Source organism: Amphiura filiformis, unplaced genomic scaffold (assembly GCF_039555335.1).
Source record: "Amphiura filiformis unplaced genomic scaffold, Afil_fr2py scaffold_28, whole genome shotgun sequence".
In the NCBI taxonomy this organism is placed as follows: domain Eukaryota; kingdom Metazoa; phylum Echinodermata; class Ophiuroidea; order Amphilepidida; family Amphiuridae; genus Amphiura; species Amphiura filiformis.
In genome coordinates, this window is record NW_027305492.1 from 777863 (window position 1) to 801275 (window position 23413).

The 23413-nt window shown below is 36.6% G+C and overlaps 1 protein-coding gene across 1 annotated transcript; it reads right to left on the reverse strand.

Moving 5' to 3' along the window:
• Positions 1-338: 338 nt before the first annotated feature.
• Positions 339-22835, reverse strand: LOC140143769 (SET and MYND domain-containing protein 4-like). The gene is made up of 15 exons (XM_072165582.1): positions 22681-22835; positions 20658-20753; positions 18266-18389; positions 16687-16795; positions 15104-15233; positions 13937-14061; positions 12357-12462; positions 10776-10863; positions 9899-10026; positions 7896-8551; positions 7322-7395; positions 5337-5578; positions 4027-4207; positions 3546-3669; positions 339-525 (listed from the first exon to the last, which is right to left on the reverse strand). The coding sequence occupies exons 1-15, from the start codon at positions 22768-22770 to the stop codon at positions 399-401; spliced, it is 2400 nt and encodes a 799-aa protein (XP_072021683.1). The 5' UTR covers positions 22771-22835; the 3' UTR covers positions 339-398.
• Between the last annotated feature and the right edge of the window lie 578 nt (positions 22836-23413).

Genomic DNA, 23413 nt, shown 5'->3' on the forward strand with positions numbered 1-23413 from the left:
CGGGCCACTGAGAGATAACAGTGGAGAAGTATCGACACCGTTAACAGTAGCATATCCTTCAAAAACGTTTTGCTTGGAAACACATTTTGTCCTTCACGTACGCCACTATGTGTTGCGACCGACGATTTAATCTATTCCCATCCTATTTTCAGTAATGTTTTATCTTTTAACAAATGTTCGGTGACATAAAATGGACAATATATTTCCACTAGAACTTAACTTATTATCCATTGTATGTCATCAAACATTCGTTACTGGAACTGTAAAGAGATTAAAAACGAAGACATGTTATTTTGAATTTTCTATGTCGAAAACTCAGAGTCTGTAGCGGCCCTAACACTTTCACAAATCCGTCCATGTCCTCATGCTATTTATTATCAGCTTTTGTCAATATCATGTCAAAGTTCCATCAAACACTGTTTCATCTGACTCAGTTCTTCAACAAGTTCATGTGTGCTGCCATAATGTAATATGAATAGTCTCAGTGCTTTGTCTATCACATCTCTTGCTTTCTCAACCTCTTTCCTGTAATAAAGAAAAATATCAACATTAGTAAAAATTTATTTCAAGCTGTCTTGCCATCAGTGTCTCTGATTGGTTAATTGGGCTATTCTATTTAAAATCCCCACTACCCCTGTGCAAGATTTTGGCAGCTCCATTTGAATTCTAGACTAGGGTTGTAAAGGGGTGGAAAGTTTCCAGGAATTTTGGAAAGTTTCCGGGAATTTTGAAGGGCCCGGGAATATTGGGAATTTTGGGAATTTTCAATTATTGGCTTTTATTATGTTTTTAACTTTTTAACTTAATCATTCAGAAAGCAAATTGAAAGCAAATTTTATCTTTTCACAACATATATATGATGTTTACAATCAGATAAGTGCTTTCAATGAAGAATAGGCCTTGCTTTTATGTTCTTTTACCTGAGATTTTCAGTATTAAATAAATGACGAAGATTTTTTCATGTGGGATTTTCCAAGTCCAGCATCTTGCATATTTTCATCATAAAATGTTGCATATTTTGGGAATTCCCAATTAGTATTATAATAGCTAATTGTTATTTCTTAAAACCAAAAATGTATGCAGTTGTGATTTTTCAATAGCTTTGAGTCACTGAGACAAACATTCCTCTTTATTTTGCCTTGAGAATATGGGAGTCATTTTGATTGACGATGTAACTTGCCATGTCATATAATTGACTTTCTCAATCGAGGTTCAAATTGCTATGAAAATGGAAAATTTTCTTATCATTTTCAGAAATCATTTGTTAAATACTTTAACAGCACAAGTGATACTATACTTCTTGAATCTTGAATAATCAGGGTTGGCGATATTTTTTGTATTTTTTTAAATTTAAAAAAAAATCGATTTATTTGATTTAAATGGGTTTTATTTTATTTAAATCGATTTTTTTTAAATCTTTTTTAATTCCAGGAACTGCTATACCCATGATAAAGCCCAAAGAGTTCAGTGGAATGATATACATATTGTGCAATCCTATCAGGTATTTACAAAAAATCGAAACATGTTTTAACTTGTGAAAATTTCAAAGAAAAAAATTGGTAAAATCATGGGAAAAAACCTGTTGAATTCTGCACCTTGAAGATGAATTTTTAGCAATAGATAAGCTGACATCGTATAGGTATTTAATTGCATCCAAAAGTTGAGAAGCATTAGGAATGAAGTAAAACAGTCAATTTAAGAAAGAAATTAACTTACATTTATCAAAAATGGTAAAATATGAAATACCCGGTACTTGATTTAAAAATCATTTGATTTAAATCACGATTTAAGATTTAAATCGCGCCAACCCTGTTGAATATGAATGCTGTAAAATTTATGTTTTGGCACCGAAACATAATTGGTGATTATGAAAAATAATTGGTGATAATTTGTATTTTAATTTTCAAAAGTCCAACCAAACGCAACAAAAATGTGCCTATGTAGGCCTACATCATGGTACATGTGTATTTTGGTACTGAACAGACAATGTTAACTCCCATGCATGAACTCATGCAAGATCTTTGTAGTGCACATCTTAAGAGCCACATGTAGCATTGAATGAGAATTTAAATTTAATATTCAAGATCACTTAGCTGGTAGCTGGTAACAAAAATGTTGATAGTGCTAAAGTATTCTATTACTAAAATAATAGAAGTCTTTATGTAATAAGATTTAAGATAATGATTATCCCTTCAGAGTTTGTGGTTATTGTTTCAAAACTCATTGTACTAGCTAAGATGTTTTACAGAACAAAAACATAACATAGTAAGATCTGGTCATGCTTGTTGTTTTCTTTGATAAAAATGGTTATTGATCATTCTTGAAGTTCTTTATTATGATTGTATGCTATAAATTACTCCAATACCCTAATCTACACAGTGATTCCCCTGTTTAAACTTTGATTTTTAGATTTGAATGAAAATTCCCGAAAATTCCCAAAATTCCTGTTAATTCCCTTTTATTCCCAAAATTTCCGGTGGAAACTTTCCTCTTTGAAAATTCCCAGGAATTTTACAACCCTATTCTAGACACCCTCTTAGAAAAATTCAACCTGAATCTTTCCACAGTGCGAAGATGAGTTTCAAGCCGAATTGGTCAATGTGCTAATTCCATTTGAAATTCATACTCCTACTGTGGAAGATATTTCCAAAATCCATTCCCATTTTTTTATGTTTCTTATTGTTTTTCCCCTCACTTTTTGCCTATATCTCACTTTCATTATTGGAGACTTTAGCCTGATTGGACCAGATCTGGTCACGTACCAACAACTACATGGTTTGAAAGGGACTATGGGAAACAATTTTTCCTGTGGTACTGGCTACAGGACCACCCCAAACCCAAAGGGTGAGGGGTCGTAAGCCTGTAGCAAATACTGATGGGGAAATAGTAATTATTATTCAAATACCTTCATCTCAATTGAATACCTGAGTGGAAGAAGGGCTCAACTCCAATTTTTTACAAAAATGAGTTAGACCCAGCATTTTATTGCCAGCAGACTGTTCTTCCGTATGTGTGAAAGGTGAGCCAAAATCCACTCTCTAAATAGTCTTCCATGTACACTTAATCATGAGCTTCATGGAAGAAAGGCCCAACTCTAGTTGGGCCCTTCTTCGAGAAATATAGGGTTAAAGAGGAATGTTGTTCATCCATAAAATCTGCTTTTCACTACTATTAACTTTCTTACTAACATATTACACGAGTTCTACTTGGGCAATTAATGGTGATTACCTAATTTCTGTAGCTATTTATAACACGGAACTGGCACTTTCAGTATATTAGTCGAAGAAGGGCCCAACTCCAGCTTGTATTAAGACCTGTACCGTTGCCATGGAAACATCATATATAATTTCGAATGTATGTAATATTGTATGTCCATGTATTAAAGGTCCCCTGAAGATGAAAAAACATTCTGTCTATAAAAATTTTCCAAATATTAAGTTTTTTCTTAATATCTCAAAAACAGTTTTGATGGAGTTGGGCCCTTCTTCCACTCAGGTATTCAATTCTTAATGTAACATATAGCATTTTGTGCAAAAGATACTTACCCATTGAAGTAAATCTGTGCTAATTTATGCAGCTCATGCGCTACCTCAATACTGTCCTCGCCAAATATCTTCTCTATAATCACCAGACTTGACGCCAAATGATCACCAGCTTCACTAAATTTACCTGCAGAAAACAATAAGAAGTATTCTAAATTTGAAAGATTCGAGCCAGGTGTACCAACTAGACTAAGACAAGATAAAAACTAATGCAATAAAAAAATAAACCATGATGGTGTACACTGTTACTGCACTAGTCAAAATCCAAAACTACAGGGATAGTAGACAAAGTTAAATCTACACCCCCTGTGTGGGAGATTATGTCCTCCATAGGGTGCATGGATTTCAACTGGAATAGCCTATTAATACTGAAGGTGAAGAGCACAATTGGAGTGTGCAAACAATGATGATGCCGAGTCGTAATTCTACGATCAAATTGGGTCACTAAAAATTAAATCCTGTGCCATACCCATATCTCTCTTACCAAGAGATGCATAGCATCTTGCCATACAGTCCTGGGTCTCAGCCATATCTTTATGATACTTGTAGAGGACCTTGGTGCGAATCTCGTAACACGGCCTCAGCGCAGATATGCATCCTTCAAAGTCGCTCCCATGTAGAAACTCAAGCGCTTGTGAAAACAGCCGAGTTGCTTTGACTTCTTGCTGTATGGAACAATGGGAAAAGAAAGTTACATTTTGTGTCAGATGGAGGGGAAAATAGGGGGGAAACATAATTTTGGAAATAGCTGATTTGTTTTTCTTTCAGAATTATGACATCCTTTTTAATAACACAGAGTTTTTATCTGTTTAACTTTTAACAGTTTCTTCACAATTCAAAACTCTTTTAAAACATGGATGCAGTAGAGAAATATCCCAAATCACATCAAATGTTTAATTAAGCTAATTAGGTATCTTTTGGCTATATCTGAAATAAATCAGCTGCTGACCCTACCTGTTGGAGAGGCTTTATAGACTTGTTCAAATCAAGATTGGAAAACCATGGGTAGTAAAAGTGCTCGTAAAACTCATTTAACTTAATTTATTCCTCTGAATGGGCTATTCCAGTTCAAATTCATACACCCCCTATGGAAGACATGACCTTGATCTTACACAGAGAGAGTGTGAATTTCAAATGGGGGTTACCTGAATGAGTGATTCCATTTGAAATTTACACTCCCTGTTCATGTCTTCCATAGGGGGTGTATGGATTTTAGCTGGAATAGCCAAATATCAGCATAAAATAAAGCAACTACAATATTAGCTCATTTTTAACACTAAAATTAATAGAGTTTGCTTATTTTTAGTTTGAATTATATGAGAACTCTATATAGTCATTTATGAGTTCAGTTTAGAGCCAAGCAGGTGCACTATTTGAATAATGTCACAAGGTATTTGCCTATTGTCCACTTAATAGGCGGTATAGGCCCAGGAATTGAAACTTGTGACTCGGGTCCGTATGAGCAATACCTCCATGGTTAGACCAGGTTTAATGTTAGATCTTGTCTAACCATGGAGGTTAGAATTAGGGAGGGATCCTCCGACTTTAGTCCTAGAAAAGCCCAACAGTTGAACTGTAGCCATCTAATATTAAGTTACATGTATTTTGCCTTTAACAGGATTTATAATAACATAGAATGAGTTATATAAATATCAAAAAGTTTCTTCTCCATAAGCCTTATCTCAATGGTTAGACCAGGTCTAAAAGTTAGACCTGATCTAACTTGTTTTGTGCATGCGGACCTTAAAGTTTATATATATACTTTCAATCAATTGCATACATTTTGATACAAACCTGTTTTAAGACCTGGTCATTTATATCTTCTCCACATTTGCCACATTTCTGATGACCATTCCCTAACACCTCAATTGGTCCCTCACAATTAGGGCACCTGTAAGCTTTGGACCAGTCACAAGCTTCATCACTAGTTGAGTCATCAGTATTGCTTTCACATGCAGTACAGTTGCATGTGAAGAAATATTGTTCTTGGAGAGCTTGTCTCCTTGCTGTTGTATCCATATGCTTGGCATATGGGCCTGAAAAGCAATAGTTAACACTTAGAGAATAAAAGATAAGAATTTTTTATCTAGTATGATATCTATAGTAGTCTATTGTGCCATAGGAGATAGGCAGGTCCAATATTTTGAGTAGTTGATGCTGGCAGGCCCATAGCTGGCAGGCCCAAAACCAATGTACCCCGGCAATGTACCAACCAGTCCACAGGGTCTATATTCAGCAAGGATTCCAAAGCCAAACCAGCAGTTGCCCAGGGTGATTAAAGCAATGTACTGTTCCAATTGAAATCCATACACCCCCCTATGGAAGACAAGACCTTAATCCCACACACCAGCGGGTGTAGATTTCAAATTGAGTTACCCATTCAGGTAACTTCATTTAAAATATACATTCATTATGTGGGGAATTAAAGTCACGTATTCCATATGGGGGTGTTTGCATTTTAGCTGGAAAAGTATGTTGCAAAGAAACTTGAAAAGACCAGGAATAAGGATGCACACAGTTCATCATATTTACAGGGTGCGTGCAGCCACCTCTATTTCAAATTCAAGGACTTTTCAAGGACTTTCAAGTACCCAAAAATTAATTGTCAAGTACCTTTGAACGGAACGACCCAGAGATAGGTGTGTGTAAAAAAGTAGAAAAATACCCAGTGGTTTAGGGGCAGCAGCCCAGGGCATACCTGCCAACTTTTGAAAACTAGAAATAGGGACACTTGCGAAGCGGAGTGAGCCCGTAGCGTTCACGACAATGGCCGGGGGTCCAGGGGCCCACTTAAGGGCCCCCGGTGGGGTCCAAGGGCAAAGCCCCGGTGTCCAGCATCATCTCAAACGTCATCATTCATTAATACACATTACATACTTCTTACTTGGGTAATATTCATTGAGGAAAAAGAGATGAGTTTTTGAACGCAAATCCGACACAATCATATAACATGCTGGTCCGATAATGGACTAAAATTTATCAATTTTGGGCATGAAAAGGTGTTCTCAATAAGATAAAAATTTGACCACATGCATGTTAAATGAGTACCTTTATCTAGTCGAGTCATCCAGTCAGGGTTCTAAGGAATTTTCATTTTAAAATTGGAAATATATGAGTCCAGAAAGAGAGTCCAGAAAGAGTTAATGTGTATATATAGCCTACATAAAATGAAAAATATATAGGCCTACAAGACAGATTTATTTCCAAACTTCTTTTCTTACTTATTTGTAACATAAATTTTTATTGTTTCAGCACATTTTTTCTTTAAGGACCTTCCATAAATTTCAAGGACTTTTCAACAAAATTCCAGGACTTTCAAGGCCTTGAAAAGGCATTTTGATTTTCAAGTACTTTCAAGCACTTTTTTGGCTTTTCAAGGTTCTGCACGCACCCTGTATTTAGTTAACTAGATATATGGTTAATGTCACCAGGTTTCCTACATTCTTTTGATGTTAAAGAATGTGAATAAAGGTTTATCTTCAACACTATCACAATGGGCTATTCCAGAAATTAATGGCACCCCCAAAGAAGACATGTAAGTTTGTGCCATACTCTTTTGAGAATTCCCAGACCAAAATTTTATCCAAAAAAATGGGAAAATGGAATTGAATTCCCATTTTGACAATAAAAAAATTGGGATTCCCAGTGTCCCTCAAGAAGACAGGCAAATTTTTGGGAATTCCCAAGCCTAAAATAAAAAGGTATCTTTTTCTTGGGAATTCCCATGTCTTCTTTAGAGTGGGGTGCCTTTAATTTCTGGAATAGCCCAATGTACATACCATAGCAGTGTAGGATCTCCTCTCCAGCCTTGATTGTTCTGATTGCTCTCACTACAAGTTGCCTTCCATGGAAACTATAGAAAAGAAAACAGAGGCAAGAACCAATTATTTCATTTGAACCTATTATTTTATTTGTTGAAAAAATCAAAGTTGGTTGGTTTTTTAATTAATTATATAATTTTAATTTCATGAGGGGTTGAAATTGTTGATTATAGAGGTCAACAATTTAAACACAATGGCAAATTGGGGAAACTTCACTTGAGGGGGTCAGTGGCCTATTGGGCAGGTAGAGTCCTCCAAACATATCTGCAAAGACCACCCTGATTGAAGTCCAAAAATTATTTGAACAATCCCAAAATCAATTTTAAATAGTAATCATATGAGGCAGCCTACATGCTTAACCTTATCAGGGTGTAAGACAACGTGGAACACAAATCAATTTTTGTTCATTCTCCGCATGCCTGATCAGGTCACAAATTATGGTCAAAATTGGACCAGCTCCAATTTAAGACCAAGTAAATATTGCTATTCAGGACTTGTAATTTTACAGCTTTTGACAAATTTAACAACATACCTTGCGATGACATTGGGCACACAGGAATGGTTCATCAGACTAGCTGTAGGATACACTGCAGTAGCCAGCCTCACCTGCTCTGTCGTCGTCACCATCTCTGACAAGCGCCCTCTACTATTATCGTAACTAACATTTTTATCTTCCTGAACAGGTTCAACTGCTGTTATGGCATGGGCATTACATTTCAGTTGCTTCATGTGTAGAATGAATGTACCAATAAGATGATTTGTTTTGGAATTCTTTTGATCAATTGAATCAAAAGCTTTATCAGAGTTGGCTTGATTTTCCTTCTGTGAGTCAGCAGCAAAAGTTGAATGATCAGTATTTTTGTCTACATGAGTTGTTTCATTCAATGATCTGATACTAATTTGCTGATCAACAGAATCAAATGCTTTTTTTAAGTCAGCAAAATTTTTCTTCTGTGAATCAACTGTAATATCAGTAGCACTGTCTTGAGTTGTTTCATCACATGATGCAACTCCTTTTGAATCAACTGAATCAATAGCTTTAGCATTGTTAGTATGGCTATCTGTCTGTGAGCCAACTGCAAGATTTGATAGTTTTGAGTTTATATCTTGTGCCAACATTTCCTTTGAAGATTTTACATCTTGTGACAGCAGGTGGTGACCAAAACATCTGACAAGACACTCTGCTTTCTGTAAGAGTGAGAAAAACAAAGAAAAGTAATGGATAATCAAAATACTGTACTGTACAAGAAAATCATGACCTTTTTATTTTTGTAATATCAGACTTTTCAAGTTATCTCAGAATGTATACAAATATTCAAATAAATAAATTGCTTTCATTTTTCTACCACAAATATCAAAGACTCTATAACATCAGTTAGCCTAGGTCCTCAAACCTTTGTATCCATGCACAAATGCATGCATCCACAATTACACATGGACCCACACCCCCACGCACCATACATACATATAGTGCCAATGTATGTCAACAAAATCGCTTAAATTTTCAGGATGATCTTATTTCATGTTGTTATAAGCAAATATAATGTTTCAGATAACGCTAGTTAATAAATACATTAAGAAAAAGTACTATAAAGTTAAACTTTCTATTACGCAGCCCTATATAAAACCGTGACACTCGAAAGGCTGTATCTCTGGAATGGAACGTCCGTTAAGATTATTTAAACGCCAAAATGTTTCTTTCATCAAGTCCCAGCCAATAGATTAGGTCTGAATCAATTTAAAGTACTCTAATTTTTATTGGACATGCCTACTATTAGTATGGTGTCTATCAAATCTATAGCAACACACTGTGGATCTTTTCAGCCCATTTAAGAATACATTTTTACACAATTGAAACATACGAGGGTCAGTCAGTATGTTTTAAGAGTTGACTCATGACGTCATATGTGGATTGTTTTCATGGCATTTATCAATGATTACATAAACACTGTACCTTTGCCTTTCAAACAACACATGTAAAAATTATATCATACACATGATTACGTAACAGCATCAGCATAAAATCAATAGACTAGGGACACTGCCAAATCACGCAAAAAGGCGGGCATTTTGAATTACAGCAAAGACACATGTTTAAAATGTCCGAGAACAACAAAAGTACAAGGTGCATATATAGGCTTATTCCATGCAGTTTTACATGTACATTGTAGGATAAACCAAACTGAGAGTCCTGGTATACATGTATACATTTACACAGGTATTTGTTGCAACATGGGGACTCTGTCCTGGACCGTTGAATACTTGACTTTTTTTCTGATTCTGACGCAACCTACCTGGGTATGTTTTGTGTAAATTATACAAAAATTTTTACGACATTAATATATCAAACAAGGACTAATTTTTATATCACCAATAGGGACGTACACACTCTAGAATGATTTAGAGGTTACTTGTCGCCCACTGTACATATTAGGAAACCAGGGAGGGGCCCTGGTTAGAATGTAAAGTTTCATATAAACATCTGTGTTTGAGGGTGATTTATACACACATTCACACCCACAAATGTACACCTACCTGTTGATAAGAGTCCAACTCTTGTTGTGTATGATTACTGGTGTGAGGCATTAATGAACACACTGCATTGTATGCTGCCTTGTATGAACCATCAGGCTCACAACCTGCAACTCTTAATTCTGATGTATCTGAAAATCAAATCAAATACTCCATGGTTAAGTCATATACCTTTTTCTATCATATATTTTTCCCTGCCATCCTAATTCTTTAGGCCAAGAAAAAATGACTTGTCTTCATGCTCCTCATTTAAAATTCACATTTAAAAAGACTAGTTTGCATCTGATTTCACTGTCAATCAAACTCCCTACGACCCTTGCATGATTGGTTAATAGCGCGTAAAAGCCTGGTCGATTCATAAGGTGCTGATCAGCAAAAATGGCAAGAAATTACACACTTTACAAGGCAAAAAGCAACTTTTCTAGCCATTGTTGACATGGTGCCTTCAGGAAAGAAACTTTCCTACTATGAAGACCTAACTTTTGAACCGGTTTGTATATTTGAAGGTGCAAAATTGACCATAAGGCACCTTGTTTTACCGCCATGTTCAACAACTCATCATCAAAACACTTGTAAACACACCGTGCATGAGTTTGATTGACAGATGAAGTCAGACGCAAACTAATCTTTTCAATTCTGTCTTTGATTATAGCACACTTGTTTTTTGCCACTTGTTTTTCAAAGTTTCTTGGTTTTTATTAGTCAGAAAAAACAAGGATATTTGGCCCAGAGATGGATGAGAATAGAAACTAAATAGCACTCAGCCTTATTTCAACTAAAAATACAAAGCACTTAGAGTTTCAGGCAAATGTCATTGAGTAAAACATTTTGGGAATGATGCCTTCTATATAATTAGAATGCAGCACAAATTGATACTAACCTTTTAATTCACACATTGTTTCTGAGTCTGCCTTTTCTTTCTTAGCATGTAGGAGTAATCTGAGGCTTAACCAGGCAAATGTACCAAGCTGAAAAAAAGAATATAAAAATATATAAATTAGTGACAAAACTTAACAATCACACTTGATGCTCCAACTAGGCATTAAAAGGAGTAGGCCCTATTTCACTCTGAGCAAGTCCATGACTTCAGTACACATTTCATTGAGTAGAGCTTGAATAACTTGTGTTGTAATACAAAATATTTTGTAACACTATGACCCAAAGGCCTGAATATAAGATTGAACTTGAACAAATCGCAATCATTGACTCAAGTGGTGGCCTGCAACCAAACATCATTGCTGGACTTGCACAAAATTGCAGTAAATCTGTACGGTTGACTGCACAGAGGTCCACCAATGAGCTGCCTCAACAGAGTCTTGTGAAGAGGTCTAGCATCGATCAAGCCTGTATCCACCAAAGCCACATAGTTACTACATACAGGTATATGTTACTCACTGCCTCAGTTACCGCGGCATGCAGGCCAGTTCTATGCATAGAGTATGGCAGCGTCTGATGGTGACAGATTCTATACAAATAGAATTAATACTAACATAGCCCAAAACACTCTTGGTAGACAACCCAATTATACCTATCACAGCCGTTTCCTATGGACATTCTAACAGTATTGAATCTTAAAATCCGAACTCTAATCCTAGCCCTAAATTAAAACATCTAATCTTGGGGAGTCAGCTGTTAAGTCTTTCCCTTATTCTTCCTATCCCACATTTAGCGATCGTTCCTCCCTGCTTGCCTGCTACAATTACACACCAATTTCCCATGAAAAGAGTTTCCTATGAGGACATATCTAACAAGTGGTGCTCCTTTCTGCATGGCCAATAATTAAGGGCCAAACACGGAGGTCGGTATACACAAGAGTCGCATTAGTGTACATGTTTACGTAACCGTGTCAACTCATTTGCATAATTTTGGAGGTGGGCTGATCGTATTCCGATTCGTCAAACACCTAATTTGCATAGTTTTGGAGGTTTCCATATTTGGGTTTACCTAATTAATTATTAATGACCCGGACATTGTTTACATCATGACGTCATAGAGTTTGTTATTTGTCCGATTCGAAACACGACAAGCATTTGCACTTTTCTTTCCATTAATGTTATATCATGAAATACCATATAGCAGAGGTGTTAGTATTTTATATAAGGAAAATATTCCTGGTGATGACCCCATGTTGACAATGGCTAAATATGCTGTATTAGTTCTGGAAAGGGTCCGGCGACAGTCTGCCATTTTTTTTTCAGATTTTGAGATCATTTAGTAGACTTGCTTACCAGTCGTTTTCATTATCCTAACTACAGTTTGCACATTGAAAAGTGAACTTTGACGTACGTGGTGCGAAAAAGTCTTGCCGTACATTTTTTGATTCATTTACATATATGCATGTTTCAGCCGAGACGGTTACGTTTGCGGCCACGCAGCGGTATACAGATAAGCAAGCATCTAGGTTTTACTAAAGTAAAACATCTTTGGGGCCAAATGATCTTGGTACATAACCCAAATTTACCTGTAACAGTAGTTTCCTATGTGGACATTCCATCAAGTGGTGTTCCTCTCTGGCTGATTGCAAGCATGGTTTACTACAGTACAAGGCCCATACACACTTGGCACAACTGGAGAGAGGTAAATTAACAAAGGTAAACAACATTTATATATATTCATGGTATCTTCTTTCAGCATATTCATCTGTACCAATGTATTGTTAATATAGACATTAGGCGGAGGCGCCATGTTTAGCGTATAGGTTTGGATATTTAGTTTTATTCTTTATTTTCCACCCGGGTAAGCTAGCTGGGTGGAAAATAAAGAATATAATTACCGTAAATATCCAAACCTAACGCTACAAACGATGTCTCCGCCTAACACCAGACAGAACAATACAAATGTACAAACGTTTGCGTCCTCGATGTGAGAACTGATTGAGAACACTATGAATGTTGAGTAATATTACACATAGTCAGTGACTATTAGTCACCCAGTACGTATACAGTGACAACTCAGTGTACATGCATGTTCGATCATCAGTCTAAAGTTATTAATTAACATTTGATTTGATCAGATCTGGAAAAGGATAACACGGATGAGGCTACAATAAATTCCAATCGGCTGGTCCAGGGTGCCAAAAAAATCAAACAGATCCATGTGCAAAAATCCTACACTGGAAGGGATCAGTGTAAACTAACACTACAGAACCTAACATATTTAAGAGCAAATTGAATAACATTTGACACAAGTTACTTGTCTCTGTATCAAAATGATTGGAACCAACGACTTCCAATCTTTGCAGACATTTTTTCACAAGGTTTAGACTAATGTTTTAAATATTTGAAAATTATGGTAGTTTTATCTTCCCTAAGAACTTTATGTCATGAAAATTCATTAAGAAGTTACATGATTTTAAGGGAATTGAGAGCACCTATCTGCAATAAATAAAAGCAGTTAAGCTAGTCAACTTGTGTTGTGTGAGTAAAACTATGAATATGTCTTCATTTGAATATCTCCCAGATGCAATAACTTATATTGGCTACAGATTAGGCCAAAAAAACATGTTTGTTTCCTGTATATAGCAGGTCAAAAAAGTCGAAATGTGTGGGTTTTTTTTTAATTCATGTCTTCAAATGAAAAAAACAACCCTTTTTTGCTGCAAATTGGGATGGGAAATTACAGTGGGTCTCTCCGACACACACAAACACACACAAATCACCTTTCTTCATATTCAAAAATATTTATGATCCCCTTTCAATCTGCAGATTAAAAAGTATTGAAAAAAAATGTGCGATGTTTTCTCCAGTAGGGTTTTATATTATTTTTGTGATTTTTCCATTTTGGGTTTTATTTTTCTTTGCAAGTGAAAAAAAAAATTCTAATGCGCAAAATAAGCCGTCAAAACCGTAATGCGCACGCTACAGGAAACAAACTTGGGGTTTTTTTTTACCTTATCAGATCAATAAGTTCACATACATGTATGCCCCTCTCTATTATTATTACCATAAAAATTACAATTACTTGCGATTTTATATTTCTTACATTTCCTTGAAACTGTCACATATCCCAGCTCCAATCATTTTGATACCATACAATACTTACGGAATGGGTGCCACAAGTCGTCTATGGCAGAAATGACAATGGCTTTGATTGTGATCAGGTAATAATACAGATGCATATGGGAGTTCCTGGATGACTACACTTCCAGCTGATATGTCAGATTTAGCCTGTATGACAAGACAAATGGTATTAATGGTATTAATCAGGAACCCAAACACCCAACCCCACACTCGCACAGCCACACACACCCCTATGTCTATCGGCATGTAACATGATCAAAGGAAATGAGTCACATGTCGACTCTGGTCAAAAATTAGTTTTACATGTTTCAAAAGAGGACATTCAGGGCTTTCAGAAACTGAAAACCCCATGTTGATATGACTTTTCTTTGTGAAGTTACGTCAATTCATCAGAAAACAATAAAAACAAAAGAATTTTAACACTTTCTTTGGCAATATCTCAAAAACAATATTAGCGACATCCAACTCATTTCCCTTAATCGTGTCACATAATTATGTGGATATTGTGTATTTGGAGGTGCTTACAAATGCACACAAGCATTCACTCATAATAGCATTCAAAACCATAAACAATTACTTATTCAAACAACTTTGTTGTTACTGTTTGTGTTCTTCTTGTTCCTGTTGTTGTTGTTGTTGTTGTTGTCATTATTTACTTTGTTGTTGCTACTGTTCTTGTTGATGTTAATTTGGCTATTCCATTTGAAATCCACACACCCCCTATGGAAGCCACAACCTTAATCTTCCACACAGGGTGTGTGAATTTCAAATGGGGTTACCTGAATGGGTGACTCCATTTGAAATCTATTCAACCCAAATATACATTGTCATTGTGGCTGTCATTTTTGTTGACGTCTTGTGTCATTGTTCTTGATATCATTAATTGTTATTGTTATATGTGATGCGATCAAGCAAAATCAGTCGGAACTCGGAAATATTGATATTGAGATATAGCCAAACAAAGGAAATATTTGTTTCCTGTTGTTTTGGAAACTCTTTAATAGCTCATATCTTTGGAACTGGTTGTTCAATTTCAATGGGTTTCTGTAAAATCCAGCTTTGTAAATGCTATTTACTATCCTATAAGAAACTGAAAATGTAATATTTCCGAGTTCCGACTGATTTTGCTTGATCGCATCACATATGTTGTTGTTATTGTTATATGCTGTTGTTGTAGTAAACTGCTTACCACCAGATGTCTGCCTTTAGTCTCATCATATTTCAGACTCACTCCTTGACTTGCATTGGCAATCAACTCACACTCAACAAACTGGTCCTCGTTCTTCATACTATTTTCTTTGCTGCTGCTTACAAGATTTCTGAAATTTAAAAACACGCAAAGCAAATCAAACATACAGTTTTCATAATACATATTTTTATTTTTATTTTCTTTGAGTCTTATTGTTGTTACAAATTTCAATGTAGTTTAACCCTTTGAACCCTGGCCTACCACATAGTCCCGTACATCCAACCCTGAGCTTCCTAATGACCTTGAAAATTGCCTCAGCATTGTGCCCGTCACACCAAAACAAAAGGTCTCCGACCCTGAATCCCGGTCTCCCAGATAGCCAAAGGATTCCGATGTAAACAAAACATATCGCAATTGATGTTACGTGAGCCGCTTTAGCGACTCTTGGTTTTGACACACCATGGTAGAAGCCTCTATAGTGGCTCGTCGGGACTACGGTACAGGTTACCATGAGCCACTATGGCGGCTCGTCGGGTTCAAAGGGTTAATAATGAGATCATATAATATGCTCATGGATATGTAATTTTAGTAATATTTTGCTCAAGTCAATACATAAATATTCAGGGTACATGTACTTTTAATTTTGCAGAATTTTCATTTTTTTTAAAAGTTTTTTTATTTCAAACTCTAATGGTGACCCGCAGGTCAAATTGCTAGAATTGTACATTAAATACACCTAAACAGACACAATGCAATTTGCAGGCAGCAGCTTAATCAGCGCCAATATTGCAACATTGAAACAAACAACTATACAAACATCCAATCCAACCCAACCACATCCCCCAGTAGGCAATGAGGATAAAGTGCCTTGCCCAAGGACACAACACGTTGGCATAGACGGGGCTCGAACTCACAACCTATGTATTATGAGTCGGGCGCCTTATCCACTCGGCCACACATGCTCCCATAAAAAAGTTGGTAATGTGTTCTAATGTATTATATTGTCTAGCTGCCTTCAAATTTGCATATGTGCATGTTTAATTATCATTTATACAAATAAGCTCATAAATTTGCTTCAAGCAAAAAATATTTTGATCAGAACACTTTGACCTACTCTGTTGACCTGTTTAAAACATGCTCAGAGCATTTCCTAATTTCCAGAAAATGCCTCATGATCTGCCTTAATCATCCATAGCTAAGAAACTTGGAGCACATCCTTCATAAGCCAGGTGAAGAGCCTGCTAGATGAAGAGCCTGGTTGATGATATGCCCTTTACATATCAAGCCATGATAAAATAGGAAACTGGACACACACCTCCTTTAACCTCAATTCAACTAATGCTAGAGGACAAGGCACAATGCAAGCAGCACACATTTATGCCAAAAATGCTGTACTGTGCATATGGGAACATATTTTGGTCATATCATCATCATTATCATCATCATCATGATAATGGCCTGGATGATGATGATGATGATTGATCATGATGATCATGATGGTTAGTAATCATCATACATGTTGAATATGAACAGATTTAGCTCAGTACAGTTTTATCTCAATTTATCTGAAATTATGCAAATACCTTTGCTTGCAGCTCTGTAAATGTTTTTGCAACTCTTTCTCCAGGCAACTCCTCTTCTGCTGACTATGGGTTGTTTGTTCTTTTATCTCATCCATAGCATCTTGAAGGGCTAAATCATAAAAAAAATCAATCAAACAATCAAGTTATTACACTTTTTCAACAAAGTGACCCTACATGTATGTAGACATGACACACATCAGCAAAAACATCCCCAGCTCAAACTCCCTCAAGCAGTGACCTCAAAATGAGTTCAAAACTTTCTAAACTTAATTACACTAAATCTTAATCAAAAATTTTCAACAAAATGCTTTTTAAAACATATGCGACCCGCTCTGACAAGGAATGAAAAACCTTGCAGATCTTGTTTTTCAGTTTTTATTATTTTTTGATTCCTTAATATGTTTACTTTAACCTACCATTGAAAACAAAATATTCTAAAGCACCCAAATCTAGCATTTTCTGAGCCAAACCACGTCCTTAAACATGTCATTTTATAACTTTCAAGCCATTTTTCTTGCAATTGCCTTTTCTTCATGTGTCGCATACCCCCTTCCCATTGAAAGACCGTAGAATGAGGACCACATGTCCCCATAACAAGGGTAGCGCTAGGTCCAAAAGCTTAGGGGTCCCTTGGGACCCCCGAGCTAACAGAAAATGCAAAAATGGGGGGTCCCAAAAGAAATATCGGGGTCCCAACTATTCATAAATGTCTAGCAAATTCAATCTATTTGTGTGATACCATACTATTATTTTTTTTTGGGTGGGGGGGTGGGGCAGGGGTTTATTAAATATTATTGTATTTTTTTGTTTTTTCTTTCATTGTTATTTCTTTTTTTTTCTTTCTTTTTTTTTTTTTTTTCTTTCTTTTTTCTTTCTTTTCTTTTCTCCTTTCTTTCTTTTTTCTTCTTTTTTTTCCTTTCTTTTCTTTTTTCCTTTTTCTTTTTACCTAATATTTACCGCCCGCCGCTGGCTGGCAAATAATAACTTTAAATACTGCCCTCTTGTCTGGTAGTAGCCAGTAAACACAATGGCAGCCAGAGATCTCGCCGTATTTTCTCGATATCACGGCTGTTTTGCTGTCAAAATTTTCACTCACAAAGCAGTATTACTGTGCATAATATTAATTATTGAAGTAAATTAGGCCATAATTTGGTATTTCAGGGGTTCAGTTGCTTCGAAAATGATGTGCATTTAATGCAAGGTGAGGAAACTTTTGAGCCTAGTTTTATGAAACCTGGATATAGAAAACAACATGTGCGAATTTTTGTTGCGTACGACGGGACACAATAACTCACTGCTTTTGCAATATTCATGCGTGAGATTCGGGTTTTGGTGGGTCCGGGACGCAAAAACGCAGCCTAGCGTGACCCTTGCCCCATAATCTTGGCATCAAATGAAAGCTGAAGACCTATACTAATAACTAAATGATAAAAAACTCAATTTTGAAAATTAGTGACTTATGTCTGGTTTTGTGGGAGCGGGTCACATATTTGTACCAATATTGTTTTTAAATAGGAAAAAAATTTCTAAACAAAATAAACACATACAGCTGTATAAATGTTTTTTGTTTTAATCTTACCTAACACAGCATCTTGTACCAAACCAAGATTCATTAGACACAGTCCTTTCCTCTGATATAATTTGTACAACATCTCATTTGGGTATCCATGGTCCAGGGCCAACTCTATATCCTGAAGACAAATCTGTGAATGAGAAAATTACATAATGATATTCCAAATTGTTGATGAAAATAATTTTCTGTAGCTAAAGGTGTGTGTGCACAAATGTGTAATGTTAGACTCTTGCCATAGAGGTTAGACTTAGGGAGGGATCGTTTTACTCTTCCTTAACCTTAACCAAAAGTACTACAGTTGACCTTCTGGACATTGCTAGGAGTAAAGGATGAGTAAAAATTATTATTAGGATTTACAATGTTGTTTTTAATGTGTTTTTTTTAATCTGGACTACAGGCCATGATATGCAATAAATTGAATCTTGAATCTCTTCCAGTACACACTGTCTGGACTCACCTTTTAGAGAACAATGGGCTAATCCAGTTAAAACCCATAACCGCCTACGGAAGGCATGACCTTAATCTCCCACACAGGGGGTGTAGATTTCAAATGGAGTCACCTATTCAGGTAACCCCATTTGAAATATACCTCCCTGTGTGGAAGATTAAGGTCATGTCTTCAATACAGGGTGTATGCATTTTGTTTGTGCCTGGTCCCATCAGGACGCAAGTGTGTCTCTAGCTACACGGAGCAACCATTTAAACAAATGTTAATATCAGTGTTGGAGGACTCGAGACTCGGACTCGGACTCGAGTCCGGACTTGAGTCCTTTTTTCAAGGACTTGGACTCGGACTTGGACTTGGGAGCTAATGACTCGGACTCGGACTCGGACTCGGACTCGGACTCGGACCCCAAGGACTCGGGACTCGGCTCCGAGTCCTCCTCGAGTCCAGCAAAAAAGGGTCTTTTTAGGTCTTTCATTTTCGTTCATTGTAAACTTCCTTGCTTGATCAATGATCACATCACGTGATTAATTTAAGTAATTTTGCATGCCAATAAATTCAGTTTGTAAATAAAAGTACAACTAAAAAGGAAGATTGCTTTCAGTTATATCTTTATATATAAATGGATTTTAATCATAATCATTTGTTTTGACATGACTGCTTTGTTAGACACAAGTCTAGAATGTACATGAATAATAATAATACCCTGGGATGGGGCACTCAAGTTAAATTTTGGTAGGGGTGTGTTGTGCCGAACTTTGTGTTCAAAATAGGGGCTTGATGAACTGAAATTTCAACATTTATGTGGAGGTCTGTGAACTAAAATTGGGTGAAATTATAGGCTTTAGAGCTAACAAATTCAAAATGTTTCCAAATTTGAGGTAAAGAGCTACCATTTTCGGAGTGTTAGGCTCAATGAACTGGAGCATGATGCAAATGTGGGTCTTAAGGAACTGCCGGAGAGCCTGAACAAGGGACCCTTGACCGCCGCACATACCCGTACCACCTTCACATGTGAGTGACCACCCCCACCCCGGAATAATAGTGCTTAGGCCAACAGCCAGATCCAACAGCCCTTCGTTTGGCACCTGAAGTTTGGTACTGACGTCATATATTTATTGTCATAATGCATCTTTTGCCTCTTTAAAACACAAACCTATAGTTACTGTGATTATTCTGTTTCCAAGGTATGCTACCAAGGGGCTGAGCAAAATTATGAGCATTGGGGGAAGGTAAAATTGTGGGTAAGAATTTTTTGGCCGATCGAAAGGGAGGGTGGAAGCCATTTTTGGCAAACCGAGAGGGGGGAACAATCAATTTTAGGCATTATGGGGCACCTTTCAAATAAAGCGCTCTAAAAGGCTTATAGAAAACAGTACGGAAAGCGTTTACATATGCCATGGAAATATTCTCTTATTTAAATGAAAATGCAAATTGCCGTGCTCGATACGCGAGCAACATAGTCATAATCTAAACCAAATAAGATTTGTAAATTGGAATCCCAAAACTTAATGGCATGTGCAAAAGGGGGGTGCAAAGATTTGTGGGAGGGGGGACAAGCGATTTTGGCAGGCCAAGAGGGATAAGCATTTTTGCAATTTCATCCCTCCCGGGCTCCGCATAATTATTGCACAGCCCAAAAACAATACTAGGCATGCTAGGTGGGACTAGCAAATTATGTATTTACAAGAAAATAATATAGAACTAAAATTCTGGTTAAGTATAGGCCTACGTTGACAAAGTATTGGTGAAAACCCCGGGCTTGAATTTGATACATAAGGACTCGGACTCGGACTCGGACTTGAACATTGAGGACTCGGACTCGGACTCGGACTCGGACATCATAAATTGGCAGGGACTCGGACTCGGACTTGGACTCGGACACCAAGGACTCGGACTCGGACTCGGACTCGGATGATGAGGACTCGACTACAACACTGGTTAATATCATACCTTGAATTCATTCAAATAAAACATAGCAGCTGATCTGTTTGCATATGCCAAAGATAGATCTTCCATTGAGCTTGTCCTTGATGCCATAAGAACACTCTGAAATAAAATAGTTTAACAAAATTTTCACACCTTGTTTTTCACAATGATAATTATATTTGAGAAGTGCTATAAAGAGATACCAGACTGGGAGAGTTCTTTGTATTATGGTATACAGTATTATTGCTTTTGTTTTGGGACAATTAAAGATCGCTCTCTCCAACAAAGATCACATGGCTGGATAGCAGGATTACCAATTACCAATAAGCTCACCCATTGGACATAAGCTCACCTACTAGGATGCAAACTCCAAGAGGATGCATCCCACCCAATTTTTGATGGGGAATGGTCCATACAAATATCCCCCCCCCCCCCTCATGTTGATGCTGTGTGAATGTGTTTTGGACCACATTAACAGCATACATGTATTTGACCATTTTAGTTTATTTAAAAATTGCACATTTTTGTGTGCTTCGTGCAATTTTTCATGTGCATTTGTATTAAAGAATTAGATTCTACTTCAGAATTTTTTTACAAACCTCATAGTACCCCAAAATCTATGCCACTGCTACTAGAAGCTAGACTGGAATCATTCCTCCAGAACCTTAACCCTAACAGGTACTATAATACTACTTGATATAGGTTACGGTTCGCTATCTCTAAGGTTCGCTATCTCTAAGGTTCGCTATCTCTAAGGTTCGTTATCACTAATTACGAAAAAGGTTCGCTATACCTAAGGTTCGATATCACTAATTTTGAAAAAGGTTCGGTATTTCTAAGGTTCGATATCACTAATTTTAAATAAGGTTCGCTATCTCTAATTTTAAATAAGGTCCGCTATCACTAATTTATTGAAGGTTACGCTATCTCTAAGGTTAGCTATCACTAATTTAAAATAAGGTCCGCTATCTCTAATTTTAACAATCCCGGTATCCCTAAGGTTCGCTATCTCTAATTTTAAATAAGGTCCGCTATCTCTAAGGTTCGCTATCTCTAAGGTCCGCTATCTCTAAGGTTCGCTATCTCTAAGGTTCGCTATCTCTAAGGTTCGCTATCTCTAATTTCAAATAAGGTTCGCTGTCTCTAATTTTAAATAAGGTTCGCTATCTCTAATTTTAAATAAGGTTAAGCTATCTCTAATTTCAAATAAGGTTAGCTATAGCGGTCCTTATTTAAAATTAGAGATAGCGGACCTTATTTAAAATTAGAATATTAGAGATAGCGGACCTTATTTAAAATTAGAGATAGTGGACCTTATTTAAGATTAGTGATAACTTGAACCTTAGGTATAGCTTAACCTTAATCGAAATTAGTGATAACTTGAACCTTAGAGATAGCGAACCTTAATTAATTAGGGATGGCGAACCTGAAACAAAATTAGTGATAGGGAACCTTAGGTATAGCGGACCTTTATTGGAATTAGTGATAACGAACCTTAGAGATAGCGAACCTTCAATAAATTAGTGATAGCAGACCTTATTCAAAATTAGTGATAGCGAACCTTATTTTAAATTAGTGATAGCGAACCTTATTTATAATTAGTGATATCGAACCTTAGAACTAGCGAACCTTATTCTAAATTAGTGATATCGAACCTTAGAAGTAGCGGACCTTTTTTAGGTATAGCGAACCCTTTTCTCTATTAGAGATAGCGGGATTCTGATCTCCATAGACTTTACACGTTAGTGATAGCGAACCTTAGAGATAGCGAACCTTAGAGATAGCGGACCTTAGAGATAGCGGGATGTCACCCTTGATATATGCACTGCGCGTGCGTGCATCCCACAAGATGTGATGATGGCCAGGCCATTGAAAGATCCATGGTGTCGCTGGCCTAGTGGTTGGCATGCGAGGGGTCTCAGGTTTTTCTCTCTTTAATCCTTCCTTCTTCCTGCGTTAGGGTTAATTATGACCTCTCGTGCAAGTGCCCTATAAGAGGTGTGTATGGGATTGTATTATCATAGTTCCACATCTCATTGATACCTACCTCAGTATAGCAGTCCAAAGCTTTGGGATAATATCTCTGTTTGAAAAACACGTTGCCCATCTGCCTCCATTCTAGTGCCGTTTTGGACATGATATTAGCACTGTTTGTATCAATACTGTCACAGATTTATTTCCTCATGTTGATGTCATATACAGTGATTACTGTGAATAGAATACAGTAAAATTTCAGACTGAAATTAATGGAAGTTCGGAAGTAATTTGACACATCAAAATAATTAACCATCATCCAAATTTGAACATCAACAGAATATTTCAAAGCGTTGCAAAAAATTGTAACAGAGGTCTACTGAAAATCCTATCTATCGGGTTCTTACGAAAAAACTGCCATGCGTTAGAGAATATTTCAAACAACAATAAGGTTGCATCACAATTTGTTTCACGTACATTTGCTTCCACAGTGCGCATTATCTTCATCCTGATAGGAGAAGACAACATTTTTAAGCTTTTTTACTTCTTCCAATCTGTGCAGATATGGATGGTCTCATGACATATTGGTATATCAACAAGGAGTCAGTTCCAATAATTGAAACCAGTGTTCTAAATCGGTGAATTACAGGTATTTTACCGGTAATTACCCAGTAATAATTGAAACCAGTGTTCTAAATCGGTGAATTACAGGTATTTTACCGGTAATTACCCAGTTTTATTTTACTTACCAAAAATGAGTAAAATAAGTGTTACTACAATGCTGACCAAAATGTGTTGGGACACTA

Excerpts from the sequence above, each read along its gene's own strand:
- LOC140143769 (XM_072165582.1), bottom strand. The coding sequence starts at position 22,770 with ATGTCCAAAACGGCACTAGAATGGAGGCAGATGGGCAACGTGTTTTTC. Across the intron at positions 10,864-12,356 it reads ATAGGAAACTACTGTTACAG|CTTGGTACATTTGCCTGGTT; the intron begins GTAAATTTGGGT and ends TCTTTTTTTCAG. Across the intron at positions 5,579-7,321 it reads GGAGATCCTACACTGCTATG|GCCCATATGCCAAGCATATG; the intron begins GTATGTACATTG and ends ATTGCTTTTCAG.